The sequence below is a fragment of the Peromyscus maniculatus genome, chromosome 2 (genome assembly GCF_049852395.1).
Source record: "Peromyscus maniculatus bairdii isolate BWxNUB_F1_BW_parent chromosome 2, HU_Pman_BW_mat_3.1, whole genome shotgun sequence".
NCBI classification, from domain to species: domain Eukaryota; kingdom Metazoa; phylum Chordata; class Mammalia; order Rodentia; family Cricetidae; genus Peromyscus; species Peromyscus maniculatus.
This window is the reverse complement of record NC_134853.1, coordinates 85167056-85179244: the sequence shown is the minus strand read 5'-3', so window position 1 is coordinate 85179244 and position 12189 is coordinate 85167056. Positions and strand designations below refer to the sequence as shown.

The 12189-nt window shown below is 49.3% G+C and overlaps 1 protein-coding gene across 6 annotated transcripts in view; it reads right to left on the bottom strand.

Moving 5' to 3' along the window:
• The window catches only part of Znf618 (zinc finger protein 618), a 171958-nt gene that overhangs the window by 30622 nt on the left and 129147 nt on the right, over nucleotides 1-12189 (bottom strand). For all 6 annotated transcript variants that reach the window (XM_076564338.1, XM_076564342.1, XM_076564339.1 and 3 more), the window contains 4 exons: nucleotides 10742-10831; nucleotides 9950-9985; nucleotides 9780-9857; nucleotides 1183-1272 (listed from right to left, as the gene is read on the bottom strand). In XM_076564338.1, the coding sequence (XP_076420453.1) occupies nucleotides 1183-1272; nucleotides 9780-9857; nucleotides 9950-9985; nucleotides 10742-10831 (294 nt within the window). The remainder of the gene's footprint in view (nucleotides 1-1182; nucleotides 1273-9779; nucleotides 9858-9949; nucleotides 9986-10741; nucleotides 10832-12189) is intronic.

Genomic DNA, 12189 nt, shown 5'->3' with positions numbered 1-12189 from the left:
GCTCATACACTTAGGAATGGACCTTCCCTGACTCCCATCTGCACAAAGACACCTGGAAGTCACCAGGTAGGCTGACAGGCATCCAGAGAGTGGAGGACCAATGGTACCAGATGGAACCCCCTTTCTATCCTTGTCAGGACGGAAGGAAGGGATTATGGGTCATGGTCACCAGGAGACTCGAGATGCCTGGGCCTGGTTTTCAGATCTTCTGCCTTGCACAGTAGCATGCCTCCTGCCTTCTTAAGGGTTGTCTTGCCTAGGTGCCCTCCCACCAGGGAGGTTAGGCCTTGGTCAACTAGGAGGAAAGCTACATCCCAGGACAGATACTGGGGGGGGGGGGTGCAGAGTCAGGAAGTGGGCACATGCAGGTGTTTGGAGAAGTTCCTTGACAAACGCCACCCACTTTCCTGATGCCCAATATGAGAGCCAGTCCTCTGAGCGACTGTGAGAGAGCCCGGTGTGGTGGTAGTGTATTCCCCGAAATATTGTGCACGCTAATAAACTTATCTGGGGTGGGGGTCAGAAAACAGGACAGCCACAATATTAAACATAGAGGATAGGCAGTGGTAGCACACGCCTTTAATCCTAGCATTCCAGAGGCAGAGATCTACCTGGATCTCTGTGTGTTCAAGGATACAGACAAGCATGGTGACTCATCACGCCTTTAATCCCAGAAAGTGAGCCTTTAATCCCAGGGAGTAATGGCAGACAGCAAAAAGGTATTTAAGGCATGAGGACCAGGAACTAGGCTGGTTAAGCTTTTAGGCTTTTGAGTAGCAGTTCAGCTGAGATTCATTCTGGATGAGGACTCAGAGGCTTCCAGTCTGAGGAAACAGGATCAGCTGAGGAATTGGCAAGGTGAGGTAGCCGTGGCTTGTTCTGCTTCTCTGATCTTCCAGCATTCACCCCAATACCTGGCTTCAGGTTTGATTTTATTAATAAGACCATTTAAGATTCATGCTACAGCCTGGCCTGGTTGGTTTCTGCTTCTGAGGAGGCTTTCCAGGCTAGTCTACCTCACAGTCTACCTCATGGCTCAAGCTAGACCCAGACACCTGACAGCCCAGACCCAAGCTTGCCTTGCCGGCACCCTCCCTAGCAAAGCTCCAGAGTCCTGGCCAGTGGCTAACCCCTGCCCCTGCCCAGGTCTCCCCCCCCCCCCCAGCTGGAGAAGGGACTCACTGATGGGCGCATGTAAGGCGACATGCTCCTGGTAGGGCGTGTAGTACTTGTACTGCTTCCCGCAGAACTCGCAGGTGTAATTGCCGGTTTCTGCGGAAGGAGAAGGAGGTATGAGAACAGGTACCTGCCCTCCCCCACCTCAAGCCAAACATCAGCATTTCTTAGCCCCCAAACTCCTCTTCATTCTGGGACCACCAACCAGATTCAACTCGGACTGTGGAGGGGTACTGTCTGGTTCAAATCCCAATGTGGCGTCTCCTATAACCTCTGACAGTTGGTGCTGTGTGTGGTGGGGGTGTGGGGAGAGGGGGCAGTTCCATGTACACATGTGTGCATAGGTTATCATACGTGTGGAGACTCAAGGTCAACTTTGGGTGCTTTTCTCCACAGCTGTTTGTTGTTTGTTTGTTTATTGAAACAGGACCTCTTGCTGAACCTAGAGCTCACTGATTTGGGGGAACTGGCTGGCCAGTGAGCTCCAGGAATCCACCCTTTTTTGCCTTCTCAGTCTGGGATTCGAGGCACAGGCTGCTGCTGCACCTGGCTTTTTACATGGGTCCTGGGGATCTGAACTCAGGTCCTCATGCCGGCATGCAAGTGCTTTGCCAACCGAGCCCACTCTCCATCCCCTCACCACCTCGTGCCTCCATTGTTCTACCTGTGAAAGGGAGGGAACAGAAGGGCCACCATCGTGGACTGCTGTGAGGTTAACTCTGAGTATGAAACGATTAGAACAATGCCTGGCAGCCTTGACACTCGGGGGACCCCAGCTGACCCGCAGTCAACCTTTCCATCAGCCTTCCTGCAAGCCCTGCCCACTGCATGGTCACCACCATGGTCCCTTAGCTCCAGGACTTTGTGTCCAGGTGTCTCCACCCACCAGAGCTGGGGTCACACTTCTTAGTCCTCGGTAGGCCTGGATATTTGTTTATTTACGTATTAATTATTGCATGTGTCTGGTGTACATGTGGGTGCGTGTGTGCTACTGAGTACATGGAGAGGTGGGAAGAACAGCATGGGTTCTGCAGGACAAGTTCAGGTATCAGGCGGACAAGGCACACAGTTTACTCCTTGGGCCACTGTGCTGGTCCATCATTAGCCTTTTATCTTCACATCTCTCTAGGTTCTGCCTAAATTCTCCTTTAAAGATGTCTGGTGTAAAATGGTTTATTTGGGGACAGTGCTGATAAAATACTCATAAATACAAGTGCAAAGCTTTTAAAAGAAACACACGTTATCTTCTGCGATCCCTACGCCAAGGGGAACATCTTCCCCCAGGACCTCACCAGCTGCCCCACCCTGCCCCCACATCCCCTTCACCCTCCTCTAGGGCGTTTCTCTGCTGCTACCATTCATTTGTCTGGCTCCTATGGCCTTGAATTAGCCAGCCCTGATCAATATCCTCTTTGTAACCTGGTGTATTCAATCGACAATACTTTGTGGACATCTTGCCCAATCAATAAGTATTGATCTCCAGGACTGCCTTTATCGGCTGCATGGCTCCCACGGGACTTGGGAATTTGCTGAGCCAGTTGCCCTCCACCAGGGGACATTCAGATTGTTTCAAGCCACACACCCCATCCCCTTGTTAAAAAAAAAAAAATGCTGTAATACACGTCCTTGCAGGGGCTTTTGCATATTTGCCTATTAGTTTGGCACATGATTACAAAATAAAGCCCACTGCTCAGGAGCCTGCCTGTGACTTCCTAGGGATAAAGAGGTGGGGGAGGGGCACGCCTTCTGAAGGCCTCTGGTCACACACACACTGCATCCCTACCACCTCTCTATTTTGCATATCTGACCTGGGAGGGACAGCCCGATTACACTACAGACTTTATTTTCCATTTCCTTGATTTCTAAGGAAATTGTTTTTCTTGTATAATTTAGTATAGTTTTTCTTTTGTGAATTTCTTTTACAAATCACCACATTATTTATAGATTCATGATATCAACATTTTGTTACATATATTACAGACAGCTTTGTCTCAGCTGGCTTCTTAAGTCTCTTTTGATTTCCTCTCCCAACCTGGAGGCTTTAGGATTACAGGTAGTTAAACAATTTTTGGAGCTGACTCATGAATGCTGAAAAGGTATGCCTTTTAGTTCTTGTCAAGATTGTTAGATCAACTGTATTAATTATATTATTCCAATATTATATAACCTTGTCTGCTTGCTCCAGGAAAGTCTAAATGCTGTGATAAACCCTCCCATTCCACTGCTTTCCTGGATTTACTTTGTTATTTAGGTACATTATTGTTTGGTGTAAGAAAGCTTGTAGCTCAAACTCTCTAATGGAGGGCTGGGAATGGAGTGGTCAGCTGAACTTGCCTAGCCTGCAGGACATCCTAGGTTCCCTCCTCAGCTCTGTGGAAACTGAACATGGTACTAACTCTTGCAATCAGAGCAATAGGAAGGCAGAGGGAAAAGGATCAGAGGTTCAAAGTGACCCTCATCTACACATGGAGCTCTGAGTCATCCTGGGCTACATGACATGAGACTCAGTCTTAACACACCGCTCCTAAGTGATTCCTGGACCACAGGAGCCTGACAGAAACCCAGCATCTCTGGATTTACCCAAGATCTGCTGAGAGAAAATTTCTACGGGTGTGGCCCATAAATTTATGTTTTAACAAGGACATTCTAATGCATGGGAAAGTTTAGGAAGCATCGTTCGAACGTTTAATTAAACCATTTTATTAGTTCGTCTGGTATTAATATTATTAAGTTCCTAGTGATCCATCAGGTCGTGATTTCTACTTGTTTGCATGTGTCTAATGACATGTTCTTACATGTTCCTATACTTTCATTCATTAAGCCGGGACGGCACTAAAGTAGAGGCTGAGCAGAAACTGTCATGTCCCTGTCTTCAAAAAGCTGTGTGGAAAGGGAAACGGAACGCTCAAACCATCACACGACTTTCAAACCGCACCCGTAGTATGTACACTCAAGGAAACAGTGTCTCAAAGTGCCACAATGAGGCCTTTAATCTCTTTAAAGGAGTAGAGAATCAAGTCCCCGAGAAAGACAGGCTGAAGCAAAGGGAAAAGATAAGGAATGAACTAGGTGGGACGCTCGTAAACCATTAGTGATTGGGATTATTTCCAATGAACTTGACAGCTCCTCTTTTCTCACCGGAGAGATTACACCACTTGCTTTTATTGCGACGATCGATTTGGTTTTTACATGGTGAACATTCCTAATCCCCAACCCTGAAATGCTCCAACAGGACGCCACAAGGAGGAAACTCCATGCTCTGAATCTTTGTGTCACGCATAATGTCATTACAAATATTTAATGAAAATTACTTAGAGGTTATCTATACCCATATATGAAAGGTAAGTACATTTTCTATTTAGACTCAGGTCCCATCCTAGGATAGTACATTATGATACGCAAAAATTTTAAAATCCAAAATCCAATAGGTCTTAAACATTTTAGCTATGGGACAGCCAACCTGTGCTCATCTTCTGTTTTTCTAGCCTCACCCTCTCTGGTTTGTCCTTCTGAGCTCTGGCTGTTTGGGATACGAGCTCTTTGCTTTTCCATTTCCTCCTGTGTTCCATTATTTTTAAATATTCCTTTTTATTTTAGAAAGCATATAACATATATTTCTTTAATAGTTAACGGGGGGGGGGGATGGCATTTAAAGTCTTTCACTGCTGAGAAAGGGTGCTTAACCTGGTACTTATTAAACTGAAAAAATATTTATTTGCATTTATATGTCTCTGTGTGTATGCTACATGTGTGTGGGTGCCCACGGAAGCCAGAAGAGGTGTATGCTATCAACTGCTGGATGTAGGTGCTGTGAGTTGAACTTGGGTCCTGTGGGAGAGCGGCCTTTAACCGCTAGCCCTTTCTCCAGACCTTTTCTGAGACTTTAGCACATGTAAAAATCCCCTACAAAGTCTCACAGCATAGATCAACCACCGGGTTCTAATCTAGAGATTCTGATGCCACAGGTTTGGGCTAGAGTCACAGAATTCACATTTCAGGTAAATTTCAAGGAGCGGTTGATCTTGCTGGTCTGGGACCACACGCAGGGTGGGACCAGCCAGTCCTTCACTGTGCACAGCATTGAAACACTTTAGTGCATTACCCCATGTCTCTCTTCTTTCAATTTTTATTATTTTTTGGGGGGAAGGCAGGGTCTCACATAGCTCAGGCTGGGCCTGAACTCACTATGTAGCTGAACATGGCTGTGGCACGATGGTGTCCCTGAACTTACTATGAAGCTGAAGGTGGCTATGGCATGCACTACCATGCCTGACTTATGGGGTGCTGGAGATCAAACCCAGGATGGGTTTGTGCATGCTAGGTGAGTACCTTACCTACCAACTGAGCTAATCCTGGTCCTTTTTGGTAACTCAACTCTATATTTAGGTCAATCACTACCACATACACTCAACTTCCATAATTAGATTTACAATGGTTAAAACTGACTTGTTCAGAGTCCATAGTCCTCTTACACTATAGATTCCCCAGTGCCTACATGTGTTCCATCAATCAGTTCCCTAAGTATGTTCTTTCAGAAAAAGTTTTTCTCATTTTGATTTGCACGCCAATTCCAATTTGCCCAGGCATAAAATTCTTACCGCCTCTTTCCTTCCAAACATATCCACTTTCTTTGGATATACAATGTTGCAGAGAAGTCTCAAGACGTCTACTTGGAACTCAGAGGTAGATACAACTTATTTTTTTACAGGTAGATATCTCAATTTTCCTCTTTCTAGCTACACCTTTGAAGCCATTAAGATCTGCTGATTCTTAGGGTCTCCTTATGTTGACTCTGTTTGACAGTATGACAAACCTTTCCAACTCACACATACAGGGCTCCGTGAGCTCAGCAATGTTTTCTTCCATTAGCTCTTTGCACTCTTTGTCTGTCACAACTGGTCACAGCATCAGTCACCTGGAGCTGGTCCCGTTTTCACGTTTCTTGCGGTCTTCCGTGACTGCTGTCCTTCACGTTGCTAATCAGTTTTGTGCAGACGGATTCTGTCGTTACGGTCGTTCAGCTTTTCATACTGCTCCTGTGTTCTGTTTTCCCCTTTCCCATCTTACGCTGCTCTGTGCCTTTTCATCTTATCCCGATGTCTTTTCATCATACAATCCCAGGCTCCTTTACCACAGGGCCATGCAAGGGTGGACTGTCCCTCCCCTATCCACACGCTCGGGCACTGGGCTCTACTGTGATGCCATCTGGAATTGGGGCCTTTGAGAGGCAATGAGGATTCAGTGAGATCATGACAGGAGGAACCATATGATGGGGTTAGTGTCCTTAGGAGAGACACCAGATCTCAGTCTCCCATCTCCCTTCCCATCACCCTTAATGGCGACATAAGGTCCTCTGCAAACCAGGAAGAGACTCCTCACCAGAACCCAACCCCACCAGACTTCCAGATTCCAGAGCTGTAGCAGTTATGGCAAAGCCTTCAGGTTATGGGGTTTTTTTTTTTTGTTTGTTTTATGGCAGGCCAAGTGGGAGATGAGTGGTAACTTCCTCTTCCTCCTCCTCCTCCTGATACAGGATTCTTGCTTTGTAGTCCAGGCTGGCCTTGAACTTGAAATCCTCCTGCCTTAACTTTCTTAGTACTAGGCTTACAAGTGTGTGCCACCACATCGAGCCTGTTATAATATGTGATGGAGGTTGTACAAAAACGTTTCTGTCTAGACTTTGTGACAGGCCGTGTTCAGAGATACACTCTTCCCTGGGCTTTTCCTGCACCTTCTTTCTTGTCTGCTGGAATTCTCAGCGTTATTGAGCTTTTGCTTGTTTTCAAGCTGCCTCCTTTATCCAAGCATAAAGGTCACTCGAGGCCAGCTTTCCTGCCTCAATAGATGATGGAAACTGTTCTCCACGTCCCTCCGGGCCACAGCCACAGCAGTCATCCTCAGCCTGCAGCTGACGGGCATGACACCCGACCAACACTCTTCCAGCTGCTGCCCTCTTGCTCCTCACGGCCTTGTCTCTTCCTCTCCCATTTGCTCAGGTGAGGCCACATGGAAAGCACTTTCCTCTGGAAATCCTCCTCTTCCCTGGACCTTTGGAGCTTTCCTTAGAGTAACCAGGCTCCCTTGTCCTATGCCTAGTTTATTTTTTAGGGATCCAGAGCACCAGTCTTTTCAAGAAGCAGCATCCTCCACTCGCACTCAGTCTGACTCTATGGAGAATCTGACATGGCTGCCGCAAGCAATCTTACTCCCACTGGGGAGAGGTGGGGGTGCCCGCTGCCAACCCTGGTTGAGTTTCCTCAGGGTAACCCCAGTGTACTCCGTGGGGAGTTCTCCAGATCCTAGCAAGGGCTTCCTATCGGATCAGGCACAGAACACCGTTCACCCGGCCCTGCATCTTGATGGGCAGTCTGCAGGTCCCACTTAGTTAATGTGACAAGGACCGTGCTAACTCACTTACAACAGAGTCCCACCCTATCCCTGGGGCCATCCTGAAAGGGAGGGCTGTCATCACTCCACTGTGGAGTAGATCGGACAGACTTCAGAAACAGGGAGGGTCCCACGCACTAGGACTAGAGTTGGGATGTAGGTTTGGGCCTGCTCTCGAACACCTGATGGCTTCCCAGTGACATCCCTCGTCTTACACCCTGGATAAGAGACAGGAACTGGGCTCGACACTGCTACATACATTCTCTCGCCGTGGAGAATATGCCACCGTTCCTGTCCCCCGCTTCCAGGTGAGCCAAAGCACGCTGAGCAGGGCTAAGCACCTGTTCCTGCTTCTCCTACAGTCTCACTCTCAGTTGGACATCTCACTGTCTTCTCAATCCACGAGGTGATTTTCACCCTCCCAAGCATCCAGTGTCTACTATGCTCGCGACAGGCAGTTTGATCCCCTCTGCAGACACCATGTCCTCTGCAGGCTCCTGAATGACTCAGGAAGAAGCAGAGAGAAATCTAAGAACTACCCTCTGAGCATGCTCAGACAGCACGAAGGAAAGGCCCCACGGGCAGCATCTAGAACCTTCCAAGATCCCAGGTAGAGCTCTCTTCTGCACAGCATACCCCTCTTCCATGTTAGCTCATCTGATTTCCTCACCCCTGAATTCTGTTTCGGTGTGTGTTTTCGCAAACAGCCTTGGATCCTTATTGTAATAAAGAGCTGAAGACAATAAAGGTCTCTTCTTGCAGGATAGTAACTGAGGCACAGGAAACAGGTGAAAGGAACAAGCTGGAACTTCTTGAAGGGCTGGATGGAAGAGTCTCCCTCTTTGTGGTCCTACTGTACCTGCCTACACTGACCATGGGGGGGGGTCCTTCCCTATCTAGTCTCCTCCTGGCAGCCTCATGGTCACCCAAGTTCCTCTCCATTCTGAACTCTGGCTCAGCCCTATAAGGACCAAGTCTGCTGTGGAATAATCCTGTACATTGTGAAAATGTGTTGCTCTCATTGTTCATAAAGAAGCTGACTGGCCAAAAGCTGGACAGGAAGTGACTGGGCAGGAGACACAGACACAGAGGAGGCTGGGAAAAAGAAGGGTGGAGTCAGAGGAATTGCCAGGAGACACAGAGGGAACAAGACATGCTGGAGGACAGGTAAAGCCATGAGCCACATGGCAAAAAAATAGATGAATAGAAATGGGTTCATTTAAGTTGTAAGAACTAGTTAGGAATAAGCCTGAGCTATCAGCCGAACATATATAATTAATATTAAGATTCTGTGTGTTTATTTGGGAGCCAGCAGTCCCGATAAAAAGCTCTGCCTACAAAGTCTAGATACTCAAAGCCCTCTAAGATATGAACCCACCATTGTGTCTCCTTCCCTTGCCAGAGCCAGCATCCTCCCCTACCTCTGAATGTGGTGACATCCCCTACCTCTGAATGTGACATTCCCTACCTCTGAATGTGACATCCCCTACCTCTGAATGTGACATGGGGCTCCATCCCTACCTGTATCTGCCCTGGAAGCTTCTTGGTTCTCATGCAAGACTTCTCTGACCCCTGAAGATCTGGATGCTCTGGGTTCTAACTGCTCACTTGTCTACCCTCCCACACCCCTGATCTCCATGTGAATTACCCGAGTGCAGGGCCATGTCTGCCATCTACATCTGTACAACATCCAAGACAAGTCTGCTGAAAACACCCAAGTGACAGGCGTGGTTCCTGTCCTGAGGGGTTGTATGGGATAAGTGTCTATAAGTGTCTGTGTCTGCAGGTGGCTGCCCTCCTTAGCTTTGTTCACTGAGATGTCCCTCGACTTCAGTCATCACCCTCTGAGCACCTAGTACGTTGTTCCGGGCACTGGGCTACAGCACTAGCAGTCTGGGATCTCATTAACATCTCCCGAGTCTGCGGCGAGCATTTCTCTCATTGCTATGGGAGGTTGAAGTACAGGAAACTAACAGACTGTGGGGTCACCATAAACGAATTGATGAAGTAAGACTGTGGACTGGCTACTTTCACTACCCTGGCCTTGACCCCACACTGTCTGCAGTTCCTTGAAGGCTAAAGTCCTGAGACTGCTTAGCCCAACCGACAGGTGAGCAACAGGGCTGCAGGTTTGGGCCACAGCCTTTCTAGCAGTGTGGCTCAGGCCGCCTCCCTCCCCCGACCCCGCCAGCCCTTGGCCCCAGGGTCTCGCATACTTGGTCCAATTTTCTGGAACGGCTCCGGAGGCTCCTCCTTCACCTCATCCGTGGCCACAACACCTTGGTCAAAGGGGTCTGTGGGAGAACACACGGCCTTAGCATACTGGTCAGCCAGGACACAGGAACCCAGCTGGAAACAGGAAAAATGGACAGCCACAGAGACTTACCTGCCCGATTCTCGGGAGCCCCTTCCACACTGAACACTGTACCCAGGCGGGAGGCGACAGCCACAGGAGGAAAAAAGCAAACAGAAGGCCTGTGAGTCCCTGGCCACAGCTACCTCTTCCAGCCATGCCTAGCTTCACGGGGTTGTCTGTGCCACCAGGAGGCCTGACCTCCACCCTGACCCATTTTTCCTCCTCCCTGGGGGCAGCGGCCCACACCGGACACTTGCTGCTCTCAACTCCCCAGCATGAGTGCCATAGCAGAGGAGTCTCAAAGGTGAGGAGAGGGAAAAGGGAGGTGAGGGGAGGCTGTGGAAGAGGCAAGCCTGGTGTTACATCACGGCTCAGTGGCTGAGGTGTAGGGCTAGATAGGGAACCTCAAGTCCTTTCTGGGTCCCAAACCCTCTTTCTAGGAGTCTTAGAACGCTATAGATAAAAGACTTGAATTTATTGTTCCAACCTCCGCCTCTATAAGATGCTCAAGGGACATCGCTCATCTTAACAAATTGGGTTAATTTCGCTACAGCATGCAAACACTCAACATAAAACTGTAAAACGGCACGAGACGAAGTTTCAACATTCGACTCATTTTGACCTCTAAAAAAAAAATAAAAAATGCAGCAGCAGTTTCATTTGGATCAGCCACAGAAGGGAACGTGGATACGCAGGGACATTCCCTCCCCAGAATCCTGCAGCAGAGATCCGTCTCCCCGGGGCTCTGCGTTACAGGGGATGGCGCCCCTAAGGAAGGCTCTTTCTCTGAGGTGACTCCCAAGAGTGAGGGGCCTGACTCACCATCCACGGCGTGGAGGTCTCGGTGCTCCTGGAAGCAGCTGTAGTATTTGTATTTCTTTCCGCAGATGTCACAGGTGTACCTGAAATTGTCTGGGGGCGGGGTGGGGGGGTGTGGGTGGGACAGAAGGACGACACTGGTCACTTGCGGTGAGGCTGCTGGTCAGTACACCAGACTCTGGAACCCAGACAGGACCAACCCGGTCTGGCCCCAACTGGAGGGCCCCACGGAGAACTTGATCCTGAGCCGTCTGAGTCCCGCAATGCCCACCTCTTCTGAACAGAGGCTACTTCTCCTCACTCCCTGGACCTCTCTCTGAGCCGCTCCTCTTCCACGCGTAGCCGGGTCTCCCTCCACACCCCCCTCAGCCTCCACGCCAGGGCCGAGTTAGAATGCATTCTGAGACTGTAAGGCTTGGATTGTGACAACAGGTGTTCTTTATGGAGCTCCAGAACCACAGACCTGGGAGCCTGATTCCCACACCAACCCCTCAAACCCTCCCCGTGAGACTCAAGTTCTCCAGGACCTGGTTCTAGATGGGTCTCAGCTCCCACCACAGAGGAGTATCCACCACTGCAGCTCCTATGGTGAAGGCCAGACGTAACTGAACAAGGTGCCACCCCAGGCCCTTCCCTCGGGTTCTCCCAACCAGTCTTTTCAACAGAGGGAAGAAACAGTCTCCCATTAATGTATGAGCGAACTAAAGGGACGTGATCGGCCCCAAGGCAGCCTGGCTTCAGAGGCACGCTGATGGCCCTTGCAGCTAGTGTTCACACCCTGTGTGACTCCTCTCGGGGGGCTTCTGATTAGGAGAATATGGTCGAAGTGATGGGATGTCACTCTGGAAGTTGGGTGACAGGCAGCCAGGGCGTTGGCCTCGCACACACCACTTGTCCCCTGCTCAGTCTGTGGTTGGCTGCTGTGTTCTTAGTTCAGTCACAGGGAGGAGATGCAGGTGGCAAGGACTTGAGTTTGGCCCTCTGTGAGGAGCCAGTGGGAACTGAGGCCCTCAGAGCAACAGTTTGAGAGGTACAGAGGCCTGAAATCCTGGCTTTCTCACTCAAGCAAACCTAGGAGAAACACCTACCGGCTGAAGCCTGGGATGAGACCACAGCTCTGACCAAACCTGCCTGTAGTCCTGTGGGAATCTCGAAACCAGAGGACCCTGAAAAGCCACACTCGAATTCCCAACCATAGAAACTGGGAGAAAACCAGGGTGGGTTGCTCTGAATCATTAAGTTTTATAGACTTGACAGCTAACACTGGTCCAAGTTTGCCTGTTCCCTAGGCCTCCCACAGTGAGGCTAGCAGCAACCAGACCTATACCTTTCCCTCCAGGGCACAACCTCTTGCTTCTGAACTGGCTCAGCCCTGTTGAATTGTGTTCCTCTGGCTGACCTATGGAGGGCCCATCAATCTTATCTCCCAAGATCCCTAGGCAGCATACAGA